We start from the raw sequence: 23618 nt of genomic DNA, 5'->3' as shown, positions 1-23618 counted from the left end.
TCCGATACAGATAGCAACGGACACAGATAACATCAAGCAGGCTTTAGGTCCAATACAGAAGAAATCTGCTCCTTTGAAGGCTGCTACAGGCATGATCATCCAGGACCAAGCACAGCAGATGGAACGCTGGGTGCAACACTACTCTGAGCTATACTGTATTCCAGAGAGAATGTAGTAACCGAAGAGGCATTAAATAAAATTTGGTGCCTGCCTGTCTTGGAAGAGTTGGACAGAGAACCAACTTTAGCAGAAATAAAAGTGGCCTTGGAGTCCCTCACCTCCAGCAAGGCATCTGGGAAGGATAACATCCCTGTTGAAGTGCTGAAGTGCTGTAAAGAGATCATCACCACTAAACTGTATAAAATCTTTTGTCTTTGCTGAAGGGAAGGTGGAGTACCACAGGACATGAAGATTGCAAACATTGTCACATTGTACAAGAACAAAGGCAATAGGGGCTACTGCAATAACTACTGTGGCATCTCTCTTCTCAGCATTGAAGCTGCTTGCCTATGTTGTGCTGAAGAGGCTCCAGGTGCTTGCAGACAGAGTCTATCAAGAATCACAGTGTGGATTTTGAGCTAATAGACCCACAATTGACATGTTATTTTCCCTCAGACAGATGCAGGAGAAATGTAGGGAACAACAACAGCCGCTCTTTGTGGCCTTCATAGATCTCAAAAAGGCCTTTGATTTGGTTAGCAGGGATGGCCTTTTTGAAATACTTCCCAAGACTGGATGTCCACCTCAACTCATTAACATCATCAGGTCCTTTCATGAGAAAATGAAGGACACTGTAGTTTCTGATGGCTCAACATCAGATCCCTTTGAAATCCAAAGCAGAGTGAAACAGGGCTGTGTCCTAGAACCAACTGTTTGGGATCTTTTTTGCTGTCATGCTGAAGCACGCTTGTGGACCTGCAACAGAAGGTGTCTATCTCCGGACTAGATCAGATGGAAAGCTTTTTAATCTCTCTAGATTGAGAGCAAAGACCAAAGTCCAACTGAAATGCATGCGGGACTTCCTCTTCATCAGTGATGCAGCTGTTGTTGCCCACTCTGCTGAAGACCTCCAACTCATGAATCGTTTTAGCAAGGCCTGCCAAGATTTTGGATTAACAAACAGCCTGATGAAAACACAAGTCATGGGCCAGGGCATGGACTCACCTCTCTCTATTACCATCTCTGCACAAGAACTGGAGTTTGTTCATGATTTCGTGTACCTTGGCTCAACCACCTCTGACACTCTCTCTAGATGTCAAGCTGGATAAACACATTGGCAAAGCAGCTACCATGTTCTCTAGGAATGGACCTCAACAGAAACTCTGACATCTGAGTGTTCAGCCTGGAGGCAGGTGATACAGCATGGCCTCTCCCTATTTGAAGAGACACTGTTGAGGTCCATTCCTAAGGCCTTCAGATCCCACTTGCAGATATCCTTGTATTGCAGCTGTGGTCTCCCTCTGGGGCGCTTTCCTGCACTCATTCTCCATACAGGAGATCTTTTGGAATCCGACCATCAGCCATTCTCACAACATGCCCAAGCCAACGTAGACTTCACTGTTTCAGTAATGTATACATGCTAACAATTCCAGTTCGTTATACGACGAGTTTCTATTTGGAACTTTGTCCTGCCAGGTGATACCAAAAATGTGTTGGAGACAACACATATGGAAGGTGTTCAGCTTCCTCTCCTGCCATGCACAAAGGGTCCAGGACTCACTGCAGTGCAGGAGTGTATTCAGGACACAGGCTCCATAGACCTGGATCTTGGTACAGTGGTGCCTCGCATAGCGAGGTTAATCCGTTCCGGATTAACCTTCGCTATAGCGAAACATCGCTAAGCGGAAATTAAAAAGCCATAGAAACGCATTGAACTTCGTTCAATGCGTTCCTATGGCTTTAAAACTCACCGTTAAGCGATCTTCCTCCATAGCGCCGCCATTTTCGCGCCCTCGGTAAGCGAGGGCAGTGCGCGAAAATGCAGCACGGACCTTCCGGCGGCCATTTTGGAACCACCGATCAGCTGTTCTCCCCCGCTTCGTTATGCGATAATCGCTAAGCGAATCACTTAGCAAATATCGCAAAGCGAAAAAATGCCATGGGGCCATCGCTGAGCGAATGCTCCAGCGATGGCCCAGAGCCCCTCGTTAAGCGATTTAATCGCTCAGCGGGGCGCTCGTTAAGCAAGGCACCACTGTATATGCCGTCAGCTTCTTATTAAGCCATACTCTCTTTGTGAGTCTATTCTTCATATCCTTCAGGTTTGAAAAAACTGAAGAACCATTAGAGGTAGGAGACACTGTGACTGCTTGGTCTGATGCACCACAATGGGATGAACTATTCTACGGATCTACAGTGGCACTGGTTCTCTTTGTGGTTGTCCTTAAAAGACAATTTCTTGGGGCTTAATTTGAAGTCCCCAGACAGCTTTTCAGTGCCAGTTTCTCCTCAAGCACAGCGATTTTGCTCTTTTATTTCCCTCAGCGCCCAGCGGCCGTGCAGGCCAGTGACCACGAATTCTGGGAGGTTAAAGTCCAAAACATGTGTGGTGAACGTCTTGGGCATTACAGGTGACCCTAGCACCTGTAAGGACCAAGACGTTCATGTGAGCATGTGAAGAACGCTGTTTGCACAATGATTCCTAGCGGGCTTTTTTATTTTTTTTTATTTTTTTATTTTTGAGGCCGTTTCCACGGAATGAAGACAAAGACGAACTCTGCCCCGGGACGTTCGCCAAGCTTCCAGGTGCCACCCCACAGGCCCTTCTGCTGCATGTCTGTCGGGGGTATTTTCCCCCCCTTCATTCGCGGGACTCCCTCTTGGCGCTGCCGGGCGATGCCTTGCATGGAAGGGCGCCAGAAGCAACGACTCCTCCGCTATCGGGAAAGCCGAGGCAATGGGGCGGTTGGGGCGGGCGGAGGTGGAGGGGGGGGGACTCCGGGCTGAAGGAGGAGGCGGCGGAGGAGGCCGGGAAGGGGCGGCTGCAGCTGGGGCAGCCGACGGACCCGGAAGTGGTTGCGCCCATCGGGGGGGGCTGTGGTGGTGGTGGTGGGAGCTCTTTGGGTTCGTGGGTGGGGGAAGGCAAAGGAAGGGGAGGGGGCGCCAGCCGCGGCGGCATCCACGGAAGCCTGGAGCGCGGTTGGGGGGCGCGCGCGCGCGCGCCGTCGGCCTCGAGAGGAAGGGAAAGTTGCCCGGGGCTCGGGATGCATTCGGACTGCCGGCTGCTCCGCAGGCGACGCGGGCTATGGTGAGCAGCCCGAAGCGCCCGCTCCCCCCGGGGACCCGGCAGGCGGTGGCCTCCCTCTTGCTGCTCCTGCTCCTGCTGAGGCGGGACGCGGCGGCTCAGAAAGGTGCGTGAAAGGAGCCCTTGGAGGGGGCGGGGGGGGAGAGGAAGAGGCAAGACCGAAAGCGGGGAGGGGGGGAGAAGCCCTCTTCCCGCCTTTATTGCCCGGCGCCCACCCAGAAACCCCCCTCCCGAAATGGGAGGGTCACCCGCACTTCTCCGCAACTCGCGAGGGCCGAGGGAGAGCCCGGGTTTTTTTTTGGGGGGGGAAGCGGGAGAGCGGAGCGGAAGCGCTGCTTTCGGGGGGTTGGTGGACAGCCCGAGAGAAACCCGAGCCGCGTCCACACGTAAGCGGGCGCTCTGTTCTTTGCCTCCCGAGGCGGACACTAGGGACTCCCCGCCCGGCTTGTAGCCTGCTTCCTCTCGAGGAACTCCATTCCTGCCCTCCTGAGGAAAAGGTGAAGCCCAGCCAGGGGCGCCTTTCCCCTCCTGAGGTGAACCTGCAAGGGAAGCAAGTGCCTCGTTGGAAAGAAGCCGAGCCTGGCCTAAAGGGGAACTGGATGGGCGCCAGAGGGCGGCGCAAGAGCGGGCGAATGCCTTCCCGGCCGCGGCTCGCGAAAACGTGTGAACGGCTTCGGCCTTCGGGCTTACACGGGATCCAGAGCAGGGGCCACTTCCACAGAGGTTCTGGTGGGCTCCTGCCTGCTTGCCAGGCGCAAGGGGTTGAGGTTGTGACTGGCCATATTTTCCCAGGATGTGGACAGAAACACCTCCAGTTTCTATACCAAACCAATTAACTTCCGTGGGGAAACAAGAGTGATGCCTCAAGGCTGTGGAAACAGCTTCCAAGGGTTGTACTTATTTAACATTGTGTTTCAAGAGCATTTGGGGTATCTTTCATTGATAACCTTAATGGGTCCTCACCATCAGATATTACAGTGGAGGCAAGTAAAAAAAAAGATGTTGGGGTTCAGACCCTTTGGGGTTGAGAGCCAATCTCTCTTTTTTAAGAAACCAAGTTATGGCTCAAGGTTTTTTGGCTTCTGAAGATTTGTGAAGGAACAACTCCCTGATTCTTAAGATTCGAGCGGGGGGGGGGGGTTCTCTCAGTTCCACTGCTGGGGATGGTGCAAGAGAGGGTCTTTTTGGTGGCTGCTTCCAAATTGTGGGATGCTGTCCTCTGAGAAGCCAGAGTGCCCCCCCCCCACTGTTGTAAAATAAAAAGCTTCCTTTTTAGGCAGAATTTTCACAATTACATTGTACAGGAAGGAGGCATATTGTGGAATGCTGTGCATTTGTTGTTTTATGGTGTGTTTTTATTTTTAAATTGTTCAAAATCACTAAGCCTTTTTAAAAATAATTACAGTATTGTTTTTAGAAATGTTGTAACTTATTCTGCTTTTAGTTGTGCCTGGTTTTTTTAAAATCATATGTGAGCTGTCTTAGATCCTTTCTCCAGGAGAAAGGTGGCAGAGAAATGAAAGTAATACAGGAGAATGACCTATTTTCCTGAAGAATTTTAAGGAGTGACATTTGAATGACTCCCACTTTCCTCCACTATGACAGCTGAGATTATTTTTAAAAACATAAGTGGTGTTGAGAAAGGTTTGTAAATCTCTTTAATATTTAATGTTATTTCTATGAGGTTTTCAGATATAACAGGGGAATGGTTTGAAAGAGGAGATCCAGGAAATTCTGTGTGGAAACCACACTTCACAGTTCTCTACTTGCATTTGGTTGCATTTCTGATGTGATTTAGGAGACAGTCATTAGAAAGTAAAAGCAGAAGACTTGTTTGAAAAACGGCCATATAGTGCTGGGGATAAGGTTTTACATTCCTTGGATTTTGGAGGACTGTCATTTAAAATAATTATGATAAGACTGTGGCTCAACTCAAGTTGTAAACAGTGGAACATGTCCACAGAGGGATTTTAATGTCCACCGTGCAGTTTGCAAGGGAGCTTTTGGCAGGAAGTTCCTACTACTACCTTGCTTCCTTAGAGAAAGGGTTAGTGAAACTTTCTCTTCCTTTTGTAATTAGAAAGTGCTGGAACAAACATGTATTGATAAATGTGCCATTTGAAAACCGCAGTTGACGTTGCCATAGCAAGTCATAGGTCCAGCGCAACACTTGACACCTACTGGATCAGTTCCTAGTAAGATTCTAGTATGTCAGGGATGGATAACATTTGTCAGTACAAGGGCCACTCGGACCACCTGAAATTTCAACTGTTCATACACAGACATATATTTATGTCTGGAAGGGATACTTGAAAGAAGAACTGTTTTGGTGGGATGTTAATAGGTGGATTACCAAATCTGGAGCTTCAGGATCTTCAAACCCCATCTTTTAAAACAAAGACGGAGGCAGGGGAAGGTGGTCCCAGGGCTTCAGTTTATCTTCTCTGTACTATGACTGTGCTAGCACATTAGGAGAAACAGTCCTAATATATTATTTACATAATTATATATACCAATAAATAAATGAAATGTAAACCTGCTTCCTTATTTATGTGTAACTTGGTTTTCAAAAAAGATTGGCTGCCCAAGTGGACAATTTAAATGTGACCGTGTTATAGACATGTGGAAATGTTATGACATTGTTCTGGTAACTCAGTTGCTGTCATGATCCATTTTCCAGGAGGTTCATTCCAGAGGAAGTGGGCTGAAGGAACCATAGATAAATACAAGGTCTGACTGATGGTAAAATAACATTCCAGAAAACCATCTCTTCCACTGGTCTGCAGTGCTTTCTGTTTTGTGGTAGCTGATGACGTAGTCTTAATTGTGGACTCTTCCTCCACTTCAAATTCATGTAGAGTTACAAGTAGGTGTTTAAAAGTGTAAAAATGAGATTTTTCATGTGTAAAAAAATAGCTAGAATCCTTGCCATTAATGCTAAAAATATAAAGTTGGAGGTGCCTCGAGTCTTTTTCGGTAGTCCATGCAGAAGAAGAAATGAAAATAAGGACATACAGTATTATCAGTTTTCTGTGCATTTTCGGAGGGGAGTGAAAAGGGATTGTAAAGAGAAAGGAGAAACTGGTGGTTTATGGAACAAATACTGTACACTTAACAAAAAAGGAGGAGATATATATTAGATACAATAGGGTTTGCTACTTGATCCGTTTTAATGGCAGTCAACCCACAAGTTGGGGCACAGAGTACTTAACTGTTGGAGGGAGGCTGTGTTGGACTGGCATGCTTTTCCAGGCTTCCCCTGGTATTTTGGAAAGACTTTGGAAACAGTTTCCTGCAGGAAATAAGATTTCTTTGTTTCCCATGATGGATGATGTAGCAATCTGGCAGTCTTGATTTCGGACCCATATAGAATAGTGCTAGTGCTGAAGACAAATCTATCTCAAGTCTTGCTTTTTTCTGGTCCTGGAGTTGGGGAATTTTTTTCAATGCAGCGTTACTCATACATATATGTGAGCTATTTGTTTTGAAGGTGCAGATGCTCAACTAAATATATATCCCATTGAAAGCAATGAACATCATCTGCATGGAATTCACATTCCTGGTTGTGCCTAATATGCTGTCTGTTCTTCAAACAAGGGTGTATAAGAAAAGAAAAAATGGGTGAGGGATGAGCAGATTTTCATGATGGTGTTTCCCAATTAAGGAAATAATTGTCTTTAGGTAAAAACAAGATCAAAGACTATGATCCCTGAACTGCGGTGCTGCAGTCTAATGTGTGAGATAAAAATCGGAAGGAAGAAATTATTTGCTTAGGCACATCCAAGAATAATGGATTGTTTATCTACATGAGCATATTCAGCAAATTTTACATATTTATGTAATTTATTATAGTCTTTGTAATACTGCAACTAGTTTATATACAATATAAAATACACAATAAACATGTACAAAAATTCTCAAACGTAAATTTATAAAATCCTCAAAGTTGAGAACCATGGTCTTCTGAAAGGTCTATGGAAGTTCTCGGTTTGAAAAGCCACACTGAGTGCATTTCTGTGTAATGATAAACTACAGTCTGGCATTTTGAGAACAAGTCAAGGTCATTCTTGCATTGTCCATTTCCCCAAAGTGGCTACAGGGAGGATTTTGGAATCTTTTGCATCTGAGGAGCCTCGTGGCGCAGTGGTTAAATCGCTGTACTGCAGCTAAAACTGTGCTCACGACCTGGGGTTCAAATCCCAGGTAGCCGGCTCAAGGTTGACTCAGCCTTCTATCCTTCTGAGGTCGGTAAAATGAGTACCCAGCTCACTGGGGGGGGGGGCAATGTGTAGCCTGCATAATTAAATTGTAAACCGCCCAGAGAGTGCTTGAAGTGCTATGGGGCGGTATATAAGCAGCACGCTTTTTGCTTTGTTTAGACTTACTGCAGCTTGTTACCATGGCTAAACCAGAAAAAGCTAAGAGATATCTTCAGTTGCACTTACAAAAGCAACCCAACTCCAAACTGTTTCAGAAGTTGTCTTGTTTGGTGAAACATACCTAAGATTAACCAAAATTTTAAATTCAGGTGCATTGAGGAACTGCGGCTATTTTAAAATGGAGGTGAACACCTCATCTCATTGGAGCCATGCTGGAGGGTGTGGTGCATGCAGCACAGCATGCAGAGTGTTGCCTTTGTAACACAAAACTGGGGTTGCCCTTTTGACTTCAAGTTGTCCAACCTCTTTATCTTACACAGGATGTGACTACATAGCAAGAGAAATGTGAATCAACTTGCATTCTTTCTCTCTGAAGTTGCACTGGGGGATTCAGTTCTCTTCAATTTAAGTGGCCATACAGAAAAAAAGAGGAAAAAAACCCTCCTAATTGCAGTTCTATTTGAAGTGTGTAGGTGACACAGTTCAAAGGAACTGCCTTAAGAAGACTTTCTTTCCTCAGTCACCCATTTCCTCATCCTGCCTTGCCAGCAAGTAGAGCTCCTTAAAAAGAAAGAAAGAAAAAGAAAACAGGGGCTCTGCCCCAAAAGAAGCTGTTAAAAAAATAGAGGCATCTTGGGAGGGAGGTGAGTGCTGACTCTCCTTATGTGTGCATGTGTGTGTGATTGTGTGTGCACTCTGCTCAACCTTATAAGGCAAGGGGGAATTTGCTTTGCCAAAGCACTGCTTTGTGTGCATGCACATGCGCTTAGTTAATCTTTCTTGTCTGAATCATTTCAAAGAGTTCACACACTTAGAACCAAAGCAAAGAATTTGACTTTTATAATACAGTACGTAGAAGCATCTGTAGTGGGGAGGAAAAACTATAGATTGGGGCCATAGGACTCCAAACTGATTAGCGTTTCCCCTTGTTATCTTGTGATCAAGAGAAGAAAATATGAATCAGCCCCGTAAACCCATATACTGTAATTTCTTCTAATTTTTCTCAATGTAGTCATGCTCACACTTGAGTGAGACTGCTTATGTTGCAAATGACTGGATTCAGATGCACATTAATATATGTATTTAAAATATTTATCTGCCATGCTTAGCCCTGAGAAAAGAAGACTGAAGGGTGATATGATAGCACTTTTCAAATATATGAAAGGCAGTCATACAGAGGAGGGGCAGGACACGCAACAATGGGTTCAAGTTAAAGGAAGCCAGATTTTGGGTGAATATCAGGAAAAACTTCCTGACTGTTAGAGCAGTATAACAGTGGAACCAGTTCCCTCAGGAGTTGGTGAGTTTTCCAACACTGGAGGCATTCAAGAAAAACCTAGATAATCACCTGGCAGATATGCTTTGATTGTATTCCTGCACTGAGCAAGGGGTTGGACTTGATGGCCTTGTAGGCCCCCTCCAACTTCACTTTTCTATGATTCTATGTTTTTAAGACTTTGGGATTTGCAATACAATGCCAACAGGTACCAAGCACTTGCATTGAGGAGATCTGACTCCACCTCTTCTATTTATTGTTCTCAGGCATGTTACTCTCCTTTTATCTCTAATTTTCTTTTGGGGAAATGAATATTTTGTGAATGCCTGTGTTCTCAATAGCTGTTCTGTGGCATTTTTTCATAGTTTGCAAACTCCAGCACTAAATTGTTATTTTTTAAAAAAAACAATTAAAAACCAAGCAACAAAGGTGGCATTTCTTTAAACTAACAAACAAACTGAGGTAACTATGTTGTAAGTCCAAAGAAACAGCTGTGCTTTGTCACCTCTTAGAAAAGCAGCAAGAAAGAGAACTGCATTGCTGGGGATGTTTTTAAGAATGGAAAGCATGTCTGGTTGTGCCACTTGGAAGTAAATTCCACTGATTTCAGTAGGATTAATTTTGAAGAGAATACAGTATGTACAGAATTCCTGTGTTAGTGCTAACAGAGATAACAACTGCTTGTGATTCAACAAACCTCTTGTGTACTATGCAGCATAACTTTAGAAAAAGGAAAATAATCCTTTTCCATTTAGCTTAAGAAAATATATGGCACTGTCAGTCTTTTCTTAATGAGTTTGACAGCATTCAAAGGTTTCACTCTACTGTAACACTTTTTTAAGAAAATAACTTGTTACAGATTGGTGGACAGATTTGTGTATTCGTATCTATGCCTCAGCACAGCTGTCATGTTTATTCAGGTTTCCTCATTAGCAGTCACTTTTTTCTACCGATGCCATCTATAATGAACTGGAAAACAACTTTGTTTCTTAAATTGTTATAAATAAATTATTTCAGGGAAAATAATATGATGGTTGAATAAGACAATGTGAACATGAATCAGAAAACAATTTAAGACACATCTCACTCATAATCATGTGTGTTTTGTTAGGTCTTTTCACTGTTTAATGTCCTTATGGAATTGCATTGAAAGCCATGTTAAGAGCATTTAATGTAGTTACATTGTCTCTCAATGGATTTCAGGAGCTGGAAAATAGTATTATAATGTAGTCGAATTGCTCCGGGTCTTAGTTTTGGGACCTCAGCCTTTAAATAGGCATTCAGCCATGATGACTATCTGAGAAGTATACAACTGTTGGCTCTAATATTGGTTTGTCAGAACAAAGCAGAAGTTAAAGAAAGTGCATGTAGGGCACAGGACTGTAGAAAAAAAGGGAGTGGTGACTTTGCATTGATGACATTGATTCTGCTTTACATATGCACATACTACAGAGAATTGTGAAGATGCAGGGAACTAGGGATGTCCATGATGAAAAAAAAAGTATTTCTTTAGTTTTGGATTTTTTTTCCAGGTGCCTTTTTCATGGTTGTTGTAGGTTTTTCAGGCTGTCTGGCTGTGTTCTTGAGGTTTTTCTTCCTAATGTTTCACCAGTCTCTGTGGCTGGCATCTTCAGAGGACTGGAGTCAAAACTCTGTCTGTGCAGAGGACAGGAGTTCTGAAGATGCCAGCCACAGAGACTGGTGAAACATTAGGAAGAAAAATCTCAAGAGCACAGCCAGACAGCCCGAAAAACCTACAACGACCATCAGATCCCGGCCATGAAGGCCTTCAAGAATACATTGCATTTTCCATGTTTGTGTTTTTAGCATGCTGAACAGAGGTAGAAGTGTCTTGCCTTTCCTGACCCTGGAAAGAAAAGTAAACCACATAATCTGGAGATCCTTTTCTCAGTTTGGCTATTGCAATATTTTTATTACGGAAATGTGAGATTAAGAGGTGGCTAGATTTGTAATAGTTGGATAAAAGTCATTTTGTCATATTTGTTTTTCCTTTTACTCTACTATTTAAATTACCAGTATTATACCATATCATAGCTGTTCTTGACATTTTTCAAAGATTATAATGCACAGAATTCACCTTTTTTTTCTATGTCATCATTGTGGCGTTCACCCCTCGTGCCCCCTTGCTTGACTGTCAAGACTCAGAGCACTTGAAGGCAAACAATCTCCTCTTTTACACTGCTGCCACCAGGTGATCACTAAATCACCATTACTTCAGGAAGATGAAGATTCAGTTCCACACTTTAAAGTCCTTTAAATATAACTTTTGTTTATTGATTATAGAAATTGATAGTGATTCATGAAAATCTTCTATAGGTAAATTCATTATCAACAACAATCTTCTATTTGATAATACACTCCTAACTAATCACCTCTTAGATTTCTCCACACTCTATCTCCTTCTCCACTCTCTCACGCTACTCATACTGTCCCCCCTCACTCTCAGGCTCCGCCTCTTATCACATCTCTCTCGGCTCCGCCTCTCAGCAACGTGAATGTGCATGATCAATTAACATAACAAATATGAACCATTGACATAATAATGGGGAACGCTACAATCATTCATGTTTAACCTAACACATTTTCTTTCTCAAAGTGGAAATGTGATTTCTGATCCAGTCCATCCTTAATCAGCTGATTGTTAGTAGAGAATCTGCTCTCAAGTGCTTTGATGATTGATAAACAGCTTGTCCCTATGTTATCTTAAGAAAACAAGAGCAAAGAAGACAGAAATTTTGTGAAAGCTTATTGACCAGTACTTCATCCTTGGAGAGAACATCATCAGAAAAAAAATCTTGTTTTCTAAATTATTTGTTAGTCAAAAGTAGTCTTATTTGACTCTTTATCTAAGGCAGAATGAAAGAAGATCCAAATGGTCCATGAATCTCAAGCCAAGTATGTCATTTTGAAACCAGATGGGTCTTGTCCAGTCATACAGTTTTTCAAAATATCCAGCTGCAATTGCTGTATTGGCATATCTTAGGGCTTCCTTAATTCATACCAGCTGAAGTGACAGATGGATACCAGATATCAGCGAAACAAGAAATTAAACTTCTGAATTGTTGTCAGGCAAGCAGAGGTGCCCTGGGCAGGAAAGTAAAACAGTGCATTTGCTTCTCTTACACACACACACACACATTGTTCATGTATAAAATGTATTTTAAACCATTTCTCATTCTTGGGGATACTAGGGTGGTGTACAAGGCATACTTGGTTATCCATTTAAACATTTGTGCAGCCATTTCAGAAATATACAATTATACTTAAATTAATAGTGGCCAACTTGGCAAGTTAGACCAGAATGTATGATTTTAGGAGGTCAAGAAATTGATTGCTTGAATGATAAGAGGGGTGTAAAGTGCTACTAAAGTAATGTTATTGTGGCTGTTATTATATACATTTTGGAACAAAAACAACAGCACCCAAGTGCAGGGGTGCCCAAATATTCATGGAATCACATGGAGTTGGAAGGGCCATTGAGGTCAAACCCCCTGCCCACTTGAGTTCTTGATTTCAAAGGAAACAAAAGTAGAGGGCAGCCACATGTATATACTAGATTTTAGTAAAACCAATTTTAATTGACTCAGAACAATGATAAGTAATATCTCATGGCAGGAGATCCTAAAAGAAGTCCAAGATGGGTGGTAGTTACTTAAAAAGGAAATTCTAATGGCATTTCCTTCAATTCCTATATTCCAGTCATGGGAGTCATCCCACCAAGTTTCACTTATCCCTATCATATTTATCCTCCTGAACTAAGATTGCCAGTTCTTGTTTGTTTTCCATATTTATGGCATTCATATATAGACCCCAGAGATTGTGTGAATTGTGGCATGTTTTCCTTCATACATTTTATGAAGATTATTATTGAGCAGCATTTACTGCTTAGTCTGTTCCTCTTATTGTACATGAACTCTCATCTATCTTTACCTTTGAGCTTGCGTTTCCCCTTTACCAATTCTGTTAAAAGCCCTCCTGGTGAAGTTCTTCATGCTTTGGCCAAACTCATTCTTTCCAGTTCTTGTGAGGTACCAGCAGTCCCTCTTCCAGGAAGCATGAAGTCTGTGGTGCCAAAATCCAAATCCCTCACATTGGCACCACCTTCGTAGACAGTAGTTTACCTGGAGTATTTTACTTTCCCTTTGTATTTCTCTTTTCGTAGGATGGACGAGAAAAGTACATGGTCCCAAAGTTATTGAGTTTCCTTCTGAGAGTTTGGTGCAATTTCTTTGTGGACTTCTTGTTCCCATGTAGTTGAGAAGAAAGGAATATGTGCTTGTGGGTTTTATGAGCGATGGCAATCCTTCTGTCATATTTCTAATCCATCATCCTGGAAGACAGCATACCTAGCAGATATGTGGATTTTCTCAGCATATTTCAATTTCAATCAACTCTTTTCTTCTTCTTTTTGAAGGGTATGAATTCAGTGACTCTGCTTGGCTGAGTGTCAGCCTCTCATGTCCTTCAGCAGGGTCTCCTGTACGTCTTCCTCTGCATGCTGTCTGCCATCTGAAAGAGGTTTTGCAGTTCCCCTTGAGAAAAATGTCTTCTTCTTTTGCTCCTAACTGTGACTCTTTTCCATAGTGCTCCTTCCACTATGTTTATTCTTTCCTCAGCATTCTCCCATCTGCTTTGTCTTGCTTTTCTTCCACCTCGTGCTTCTCTTGGCTGCTGTTGCTGCAGAGTTCTGTCTATGTATTATTCATCTTCTCTTATAGACCTAAGTCTGGCCACTCACTGCTCCAGTTCTTTCACTTTTCTTCCAACAGCGCTATCAAGTTGCACTTGCAGCGTGCATACCCTGTGTGCATACCCTTGTACATCATTGTAGGATCTGCAAAGAAAAATGCTTTAAAATTCACTTAATATATAAATTAAATGTATAAAAATGTGTAATAAATAAAATGCATCAGTACTACTGAAGATTGGTTATAACGTCCTGTTGGTGATTTGCACATGCAGAACTTGCATAGCTTACCACAACAAATTATCCCAGCATTGCACAACTTTCTCAGGAGGGTTTGGACATTTTATTAAGTTTATTAATGGTACAATGCAGAGACAAACACACACCCAAGCTAATGCAATTTTGGATAGCATCAACAGAATTTCAGTGTCTGGATCAAGGGAAGTAATACTACCACTGCATTTTGTTTTGGTCAGACCTCACCTAGAACCGTGTATCCAGTTCTGGGCACTATAGGTTCAGAAGGATATTTGTGAAGAAACACAAAAACCAAACCAGAGATTTGAGGCCTAGCTAGTAGGAAGTGGTATTAATGAGAACTGGAGAAAGAACAGTTCCCATGAAAAGTGCACTTACGTTATCTCAGAATAAAGATGGTAGGGATGGGACTTCCATATACAGTATTGTGGTTTACAGTTCCCAAGAGTCTGCTGAAAATGCCGGAGCTAGAATTTAGCCCTCCCCCAACCAAAAAGCCTTCAAAGATGTTTGAGATAACTTTCAGCTACTGCATAAATGATATAAGATTCATCTATTCTGAGTTCTAAGGCTTTCTGACAAAGGAGAAACTGGTTGGGCAGGGCAGGGCAGGGCTAAGCTATGTGGCACTGCAAAGCATTGGGGTTTTGTAGTTTTCCAAGAGTACCCTGTACACTCTGTAAGCTCAAGAGTCTATCCATTGCTACTGTTTAAATAGAGTAGTCTGATTACCATTGCTTTCCCCCCCTGTGGTGGTTCATTCCAAACAGTTTGTAATTGCCTTATTTTTTCCCCCTTTCAATCTTTCCTGTTCTTTCAGAAAAATGAAATATTCTGCACATTTGGGAGAGTGGAGAGAGGTGAAGTGATGTTTTCAAATATTTGAATGATATGTAGATAGAAGATAAACCAAACTTGTTTCCTGTATCTGCAGAAGCCAGAACCTGAACTAATGGAATCAAATTACACAAGAGATTTCGACTAACATTTGGAAGAACTGCCTGATGACATTGAAAGTTATTTTCAGGATCTCCCTTCCTCTCAATTTATAGTCAAGGGTTTTGGGAATGGTGGAGAAAATTGTCCATAAAGATTCCCAGTATTTGAAATCAGCCCTGAAATCTTAAGATCTGATTCTTTTATGAATTTCTATTATTATTGTTCAGGAAAACAGGAAAAATGGCTGAAAATTTGTGGCCACTGCATACAAATCAAAGCATCTGGTGGGGCTGCTGTAAGATATAGGAAACTGGACTAGATAGGTGCATGGCCTAATCCAGCAGGGCTCTTCTTATGTTCTTATGTTCTATTCCTTCAAAATTCATTAGCAGAGGCAGTAGACATAGTGATTGTCATTGTCTGAGATGGTTTTCTGATCAATGAATGGATCTTGTATCACATGGGTCATAGCATTTGCATGAACTGTAAAATTATGCAAGAAAATGTTGCTAGCTAATAAAACTATACAGTATATATAAAGACACTGCTTTTTCATCCATTTTAATGAGTCATTTTTAAAATGTCAATTAGCTTCTTGGTAAGAAAAATGTCAGTGGTGTATTTCACTGTGATGGATTTTAAATTCTTAAGCCTTGAGAGTCTGAAATTCTTGCTGTCATGATGTTGACATATGGTTCTCAGAATGGTAGAAGCATAACCAGCTGATTCATATCTATTCTAGCCCTATTTATATCCACCCCAAAGCTGAGGTTGTTGGAGGGGTTCCCATATTGTTGACAATCTTAGTATATGCTTTATTTTTTATTGTGTGAAATGAATATTATTTGAGCATAGGACAAGAGGATGAATATGTAAGTAAGTTTTCCATTGTTAATCTTCAGTCCCTCAATTGAGAGGGCATAGAGGCAAACCTAAAGTAGACCTTAAATGGAAAGTGCTAGAGAACTCACATAACTTCTCACCTGTCCTTTTGACTGGCATTGTTTCCAAAGCGCTGGTCAGGTCCCTTCCTATTCATCTAACAGACACAGCTGAAATATTTTAATCCAAGGGCTGCTTGAAACCAATTTAATTTCAAGAACATTTTGTTAGTCCTGTTCATGTATTATTTACTTGGTTCTCTTCAACACTAAGCTCTTATGTGTAATTGATTTTTCATGTAGAGAGATACAAGGTCTGTTGACATAACAGACTCTCTACATGAGGAAGAGCCCCATAAAATTCCACAGGTGAGAAGGAACTTCTCCCCTGCACACCTACGTTTCTTGTGAATAAAGTGGTGATGGAGAGGAAGAGGGCTAATCACCATCTTGCTCACATGTTGGAGAGAACTAGGAAGGCAAAACCATTTGAACAACAAAAACGTCCAATTTCATTACATTTCACATTGTGTGATTCAGAATTTCATAAAATCTATAGCCCTTTTAATAGTCACACACTAGCACTGTGCTAATTATAAAATAAAAATGAGTTACAAAATCTACTTAGCTAACACCATAAATTCCATAAAAGAATTTTTCAAGAGATAAGACAGTTACTGAGAAGAAAATAATAACTTTTTAAAAAAACTTTTCAGACACATGCTGAAAACAAGTCACTTCTGCAGTAATTTCTGCAATGTCAGCCTTACATTTTAAAAGAGATGAGGCCCCAGTCGCAGAGGTCCTGTTTAATTCTTGTGAGTCTAAATTCATAAAGATGAGGAAGCCAAGCAATATTCCATCTAAATGGCCTTACTGAGAAAGAGGATTTGTATGAGAAGGGTTTTTTCCCCAGCTTCCTCATGCTTCTTCACCACACAGAAGAGTCACTGAAAAGCAGTTGAAAAGCCTAACTGCTTGAGGGATCAAGATAACCTATTTAGTAAGGATACCTGCTTTTGTTGGTCCACAAGGCAAGCTGACATGGTTGTTCATATTCTCCCAATGACCTAGTTGACATTTGAGATGCAAAACCAACTGCTAATGATTCAAGCAACTACAGCAGTATTTGCTTGAGTCTTTGTGCCTTTTTTAATTTTCTGGCTTTGGTTACTGTCCCAATTTAATCCACAAACAATTTAATCCACGAAATCACCTATCAGATTGGTCACTCTAGTGATAGGTGATCTTGTGTGACCACAATTAAGGAGTTAATTTAGCTCTTCATGGGGGGACCTCACAGGACAGTGCTGCCATTACTGTAACAGTAAAGAGCTTGAATTGGTGCCTCCGCTATGCTTGACCAGACAAAAGATGAGACACCATCAAAACAAAGGGAAAAAGAACTTAATTAGAGCAGTATGTAATACTTAATCCAACATTTAAGTCACTTATCTTGTTAGATTTCAGAAACTCTTGTGTTGTTTCTGAAACTGCTTCTGCATATCTCAAATCTGGGAATTTATTAGTTGTAGGGGCCTATATCGGCTCTGAGAGAGCCCCCTGTGGGTGCCATGGCAGTCATGAAGTTAGCTTGTTGCTTAGCTGTTTCAACTTTTACTATATACGCTAGAATACAGTATTCCACAAGTAGGTGGCGATATTAGTTTATAATCCATGGCCTTTGAACATGCAAGTGTAGCCTTATTCTATTTTCAGATATTTTTGAAGTTCTTGATCCTATATATCTACTATGTGAAAAAAGCAAGTTATAGCTTACATTGATCTGCTTCTCAGCTGTATCAGCACATCACCTTTTAGCCAAAACACTTTCCTTGTTAATTGTTTTGTGCTTATTTAAATAACGAAGTAGCTGAGAAATCCCTGACATTGAGTTTGGGCTGTAGGTGGTTTCAAATCCAATTCGTCATGCACGTAACAGTGGCATAGTCAAGTGAAAACGATACTACAGATGTATCTTTGTTTTGTAGGTGATGGATGTGGACATACCGTTTTAGGTCCTGAAAGTGGAACGTTTACATCAATTAACTACCCACATGCCTATCCCAACAGCACAGTGTGCGAATGGGAGATTCGGGTGAAGCCAGAACAAAGAGTTCAACTAAAATTTGGTGATTTCGACATTGATGATTCTGATTCTTGCCATTTTAATTATGTTCGAGTTTACAATGGAATTGGGCCTACAAGGACAGAGATAGGTAAGAATGTACAGGATTTCTCTTTCTTGGGTTTAAAGAAATCTTGCTGTCTGCAGGTAGTTCAGAACATTAAAGATATTCCTTACTGTTTATTTGGTTGTTGGTAAAAGCATTTCTGAATGATGTGTACAGTCCTTTTTAATCGCAATTAAAGCCAATGAAGAACTTAAATTGATTTACTTCAAACTTTTTAAAATGGGCTGTAAGTAAAACTGGAAGTTATTTTATTGTGTTTGTAAATATCAGGGCCATTTTATAGTTTTGTGAATTCAGACTTCCATGGCTATGCACCCAAGAGGGAATTTAGGCAGCCAAACACTGCCATGGGGACTACATATGCGCCTGTGAGGTGATAAAGTTATCAGGGATTCAGGGGCGTTGATTACATCTTGCAGTGTGTAAATGGGGAGCGATGCTGCATGCAAAACGTATTAAGCAACGATCTTTGGTAATGCTTGAAAACAAAGTATATTAAGCATTCTCACACAAAGTTGGTAGTACAAAACATTAATATGTAGGAATTAATATTTTAAATCTCTCAACTGTTTTATGTTCGATAAACTTCTAGTCTTTGCAGGTAATACCTTTATATGCTGTGGAAGTAGAATTGAGGTGGAAGGAATAGATGTTAAATGTCACTAACATGACAGTATTTTGTGGCTTGATGGATTTTAATTTAAAATTGCATTGTTTTTGTGTCTCCCAGATACATGGCCTAGATATTTCCACTGATATTTTTAGATAGGATACTGAGGGTGACTGCACCAAATCTTATTGCAAGGCATATTCAATGTGAAGTTGCTAAACTCAGCCACCATTCTTTCTGAGTGTTTTATGAAAACATAGGACTCGTTCTGAGCCAAGCTTACTTGTAAAAAAGAAAACACAGCATGAGGTCCTTAAATGGCTAGGAACTCCTAGTTCCAAGAATATATTCACTTTTACAAGTATAGTTCACTGGCCCAATTAAATTATCTACTTTTGTTCCCTTTATCTTTCAGCCATTTCCAGCTGGTATGGCTGCATAAGGGATTGAAGAGCACATATTGCTCTGATGAGAGAAAGCTTTTTTGAAATATTAATGGTGAAATTAAAATTGGTACCATTTAAAAACCTTTACATATTAGGAATAAGGATAAATGGAAATAGTTTGATCACAGACATGTGTATTTAGCAAATGAGAAACCTTTGAACAAGATATGCAATATATTGTATATTGTAATTTAATGGATTTGAGAGCAGTCAGGATGAGAATGGATTCCTAAGGCTAACTCTAATGACCTGGAGTGGATGTGTTTTAAATGAAAATTCACAATGGCAGATTGCTAGGAACCCATGCCAATCCAGTTCATTTTCATGAATAATAATAAAAATAATCTATTTACTGGAACACCTAGTTTGCATAATATTAGAACTATTGATTTTTTTGCTCATGAATATATTCCTAGTTGAGGACAGGGGTCACCTTTATAAAGGGCATTTTAAGCTCTTTAAATTATCACCGTGTGGGTGATTGAAAATAATGGGCATGATCGGTTTGACATTTTATAGCATTTGGAGCAGGCTTGGGGAAGACCGCATAATTGCTCTGACATGTGCTTTCGGTATTTCTGTCCCAGATTCTCCCTTGTGCCTGTTTAAAATTTTGTGTTTCATGTTTTTAATCTTTCTGTAATCCCTAGATGTAAGAGTGATTTTTTAAATGATGATATAGACTCCGAAACATGCTGACTTGTCCAGAGAATTTTAAATGTGCAAATTGGTGCTGAATGTATAAAACATTTAATGTCTTTTTACCCAGGAAAATACTGTGGTTTAGGCCTACAGATGGACAATTTAAATGAATCAAAGAGTAATGAAATTACAGTACAATTCATGAGTGGCATACACTTCTACGGACATGGATTTCTTGCATCTTATTCAACCACTGACAAGCCAGGTATTTATTAGAGTCTTACCACACGCTTATTTTCATGTTTTAAGCATACTGTCTTGCCATATGCAGTACATCTCTCTTTCTGCTAACCCCCCTTGTAAATTATTCATAATGAATCAAGCCCAAGCTGCTTGCTACAAAACCGCATCTAGACAGGGTGTAATTTATAATAATTTAGTTTAAATTATGCAGAAGGAAACAAATTAGGAATCACCTAATCCAATCTGCCTAAAACGTTTTGGGGAAGCTGCATTATGGCATATTTGATTCATTGCCTAATTATTCCCTTCTATTTGCAGGTTTAAGTCTGCGTTCCTTATCTAGGAGTAAATTCCATTGGCATTATTCAAGAATTAAAATTAGATTGTAAGATTGCACTGTTTTGAGTGCCTCTGCACTACACAGTTATAGCAGTTGGATCACACCTTAGCTACCATAGGCCTGTCTTACTAAATCCCGGGATGTGTAGTCTGGCAAGGTACTTCATTGTCTCTGCTGGAGAATTATCATACACTCCCCGAAAATGCAGTGGAAAATTTTGTGTGCCACACAAAGCTAGAAATCCCAGATTCTGTAGGATGAAACCATGACAGTAAAAGATCAAACTGTCATAACTCTCACTTTCCTTCCAATAACTATTTGACCCATTGCCAACCACTTTTTTGTCCCTTATGTGGAAGTATATTCCATTGCATTCAAAGGAACTTACTTGAAATAAAGATGCATAAAATTTGTTTGTAAACCCTCATTCAATGAATTCTGCTTTGCAGCATTTCCCCTTTTTGTTTAGTTGTTTTGAGTGAGATCAGTTTAAACATCAGTAGATGTGCACTCAGTATTAGCTACTGTAATGAGGCCTTGTTTCTGGGATTTCTTTGTTCCAGAGTCCCACTAAACAAGAACATTCTTATTACTTCAATGATGCTTTATTGATATGTTTTATCCTGTTTTCTTTCCTTAATTTGATGTTAACCACTTTTCCAGGGGGGTGAATATTTTAGACTGTTGCAGGAAAAACAAGGAGAATCTTAAGGCACCTTCAGCACTGACATGTTGTTTGATATAAGCTTTCATATACTGTAGCTCTCACTCCATGAAATGGCATGATGTGTTTGATGAAGTAGACTACAGTGGTGCCTCGCATAACGATTTTAATTGGTTCAAAAAAAAAGTTATGTGAAACATCGTTATGCGAAACACCATTTTCCATAGGAATGCATTGGAAACCGGTTAATCCGTTCCAATAGGCACGGATTGCCGTCCTTAAGCGAAAAAACCCATAGGAAACATCGTTAAACGATACAATGTTTCCTCCATTGGAATGTATTGTAGCTAACTCAATACATTTCAATGGCTTTGCGAAGTCAATTTTTGCAAAATTAAGTGTGTCATAAAAGGGTCAAAAATGGTTTTAAATGCTTGGATTAGCTTCTGCACTCTCTAAAACGGATGCAAAAGTTAATTTGGCTTTGATCTGACTTTTCGTTAATTAATGGTGAATTTCCCCCCCCCAACTTTTGACAGCTGTCAAAATCTGACAGCTCCATTATTTCCTATGGGGGAAGAAAAAATTCACAAAAAAATTAATGAAGACACAGCAACTGTTCTAAATGCTTGGATTCGTTAGAGGACCCCCTAAGTCGTGTGCAAACCTGATTTGGCTTTGATCTGAACTTTCGTTAATTTATGGCGAATTGTTTTCTCCCCCATAGGAAAGCATGGAGCTGTCAGATTTTGACAGGTCCATTGGTTCCTATGGGCCGGAAAAAAAAATTAACCATAAATTAACGAAAAGTCAGATCAAAGCCAAATCAGGTTTGCACATGACTTAGGGGGTCCTCTAACGAATCCAAGCATTTAGAACCGTTTTTGACCCTTCTAAGACACTTTTTTAATTGAAAAAAGAAACATCGTTAAGTGAAGCAGGGGGACCTAAAATCGCATTCGTTATGCGAAGCATGGTCCCAAACTTCGCTAAGCGAAAATCACCCATAGGAAACATCGTTATACGGTGCATATTATTTCCTAAAAAAACACATTGTTATGCGAATTAATCGCTAAATGAGGCAATCGTTAAGCGAGGCACCACTGTATAGTCTATTGAAGTTTGCCAAATAAAATTTGCTATTCATTTAAGTCTCTGTTACTTTAGCTGCAATTTTGCTTGTTCTTCTGCCTAACTATAAATACGTTCATATTGTCATGGTCTTTTGTGACTTTGCCTGATGTAAATTTAGTGAAGCTTACTGTGCTGCGTTGAAAAAAACAATGTGTTGGCAATTATACATTATCAAAGTGCAGAAGGTCATTGTTGTAGTGGGATAATTGCACTGAACTGTGGAACACTTGCCATTTTTGTCATCATAATTTTTTCTCTATTAAAAGGAAATGTGCTTTTTTGGTTATAGTCCTTCTTATAATATGTTTTTCTTTCCAGATTTAATAACATGTTTAGACACTGCAAGTCACTTCTCTGAGCCAGAGTTCAGGTAAAAATGTCACACTAATTGCTTCCGGGCTAGGCCACACCTGTGACCCAGCCATTATCTTTTTCCTCAATGGCATGTGGCTACATAGAGGTCAAAAGCAGCATGTGTGAATGCAAGTTGGCCACAAGTTTATGATACACATTTATATCATTCCAGTTAACTTTGGGTATAAGCTTTTCATGTTCAGCCCTCAATGAACATTTTTGAGTAAACACATTAGGTGCTACTTTATTTAGTATAATTTTCCCATGTTTCTTTCTGAATATTACTAGTATTTGTTTCAGAAACAGGTCTTTGGAAATCTAAGTCTATTATAGCTAAAGACAGAGTTTGTTATAGCAATTGATTGTAATTTTTAATGATTTTTACAACACGCATCTCCATAATTTGTAGTCAAAGTGCTGCTACTCAAACTCAAAAGTGGGGTACCTTGATGGATCTGAAGCTAAATTTTCTCCCCCAGTCTCCAAAATGGCCAAAAAATGGGGGAGGGAAAGGAACAAAACTAAATGTGTCCAGATGGCAATTTCAGATTCTTTCTTTGGGTGGAGAGGCTTGGGAAAAGCTGCCCTGCCAAAGTCCACCACTCCAGGAAATGAAATTAGATATTTCCGCTTTATATATTTTTTGAAGTGGAGTCAGTTGCCTGGGGGGGGTGTAAAGATACTCCTCATGGCCATAAGTAGTCTGTAGATGGTTGTTATGTGCCATCAAGTTGGAGCCGACATACAGCAATTCTAATAGGGCTTTCAAGGTAAGTGAGATATTTTGAGTGGTTTTACCACTTCCATCCTCCAGTGAGTTTCCATGACTGAGTAGGGATTGGAACCAATGGCTTCTGAGTCCCAGTCTGTCACACTACACCACACTGAGTATTGTGGTCTATGAACTACAGTTTTCTAAGCTGTGGAGTGATAGAAAGTGTCAAGCTACAATTCTTTATCTAGTTGAATACCAATTGAATTCTGTGGGATTTTTTTTAGTAGGCATGTATAAAATTGCACTATTTTAGTTGTAAAAGCCATTTGTTGCAATATTTATAAGTATTGAATGTAACCAGTCACGTAAATAATTATGATATATATGTTCATTGATTTATGGTTCTTTATTCTTTATTTTGGAATGTTAAATTAATTCTGATGCTTTTGATTGCATCTCGTTGTAATCAATTGGTCCAAGATGTTTAAACCTTAGAACAAGAACGCCTATTTGCGTTTCTTCATTCATATCTTAATTATCAAATCATGATACCTTTTATAGTAAAATGTTGTATGCAATTCTGGAATACT

At 40.5% G+C, this 23618-nt stretch overlaps 1 protein-coding gene across 3 annotated transcripts in view; it reads left to right on the top strand.

The window, feature by feature from the left end:
* Positions 1-2581: 2581 nt before the first annotated feature.
* The window catches only part of DCBLD2 (discoidin, CUB and LCCL domain containing 2), a 37049-nt gene continuing 16012 nt past the window's right edge, over positions 2582-23618 (top strand). Inside the window, exons 1-4 of one of the 3 annotated variants that reach the window (XM_078389934.1) lie at positions 2582-2745; positions 17677-17904; positions 19706-19843; positions 22278-22329. In XM_078389934.1, the coding sequence (XP_078246060.1) occupies positions 19732-19843; positions 22278-22329 (164 nt within the window). In that variant the 5' untranslated portion in view covers positions 2582-2745; positions 17677-17904; positions 19706-19731. Of the gene's footprint in view, positions 2746-3105; positions 3351-3408; positions 3631-17676; positions 17905-19705; positions 19844-22277; positions 22330-23618 lie in introns of those variants that run through there. The other 2 variants (XM_072993860.2, XM_078389933.1) reach the window with 2 other exon arrangements.

Source organism: Pogona vitticeps, chromosome 3, assembly GCF_051106095.1.
Source record: "Pogona vitticeps strain Pit_001003342236 chromosome 3, PviZW2.1, whole genome shotgun sequence".
Taxonomy (NCBI): domain Eukaryota; kingdom Metazoa; phylum Chordata; class Lepidosauria; order Squamata; family Agamidae; genus Pogona; species Pogona vitticeps.
Note: the sequence above shows the minus strand (reverse complement) of the source record. Positions and strands in the feature narration are given on the sequence as shown.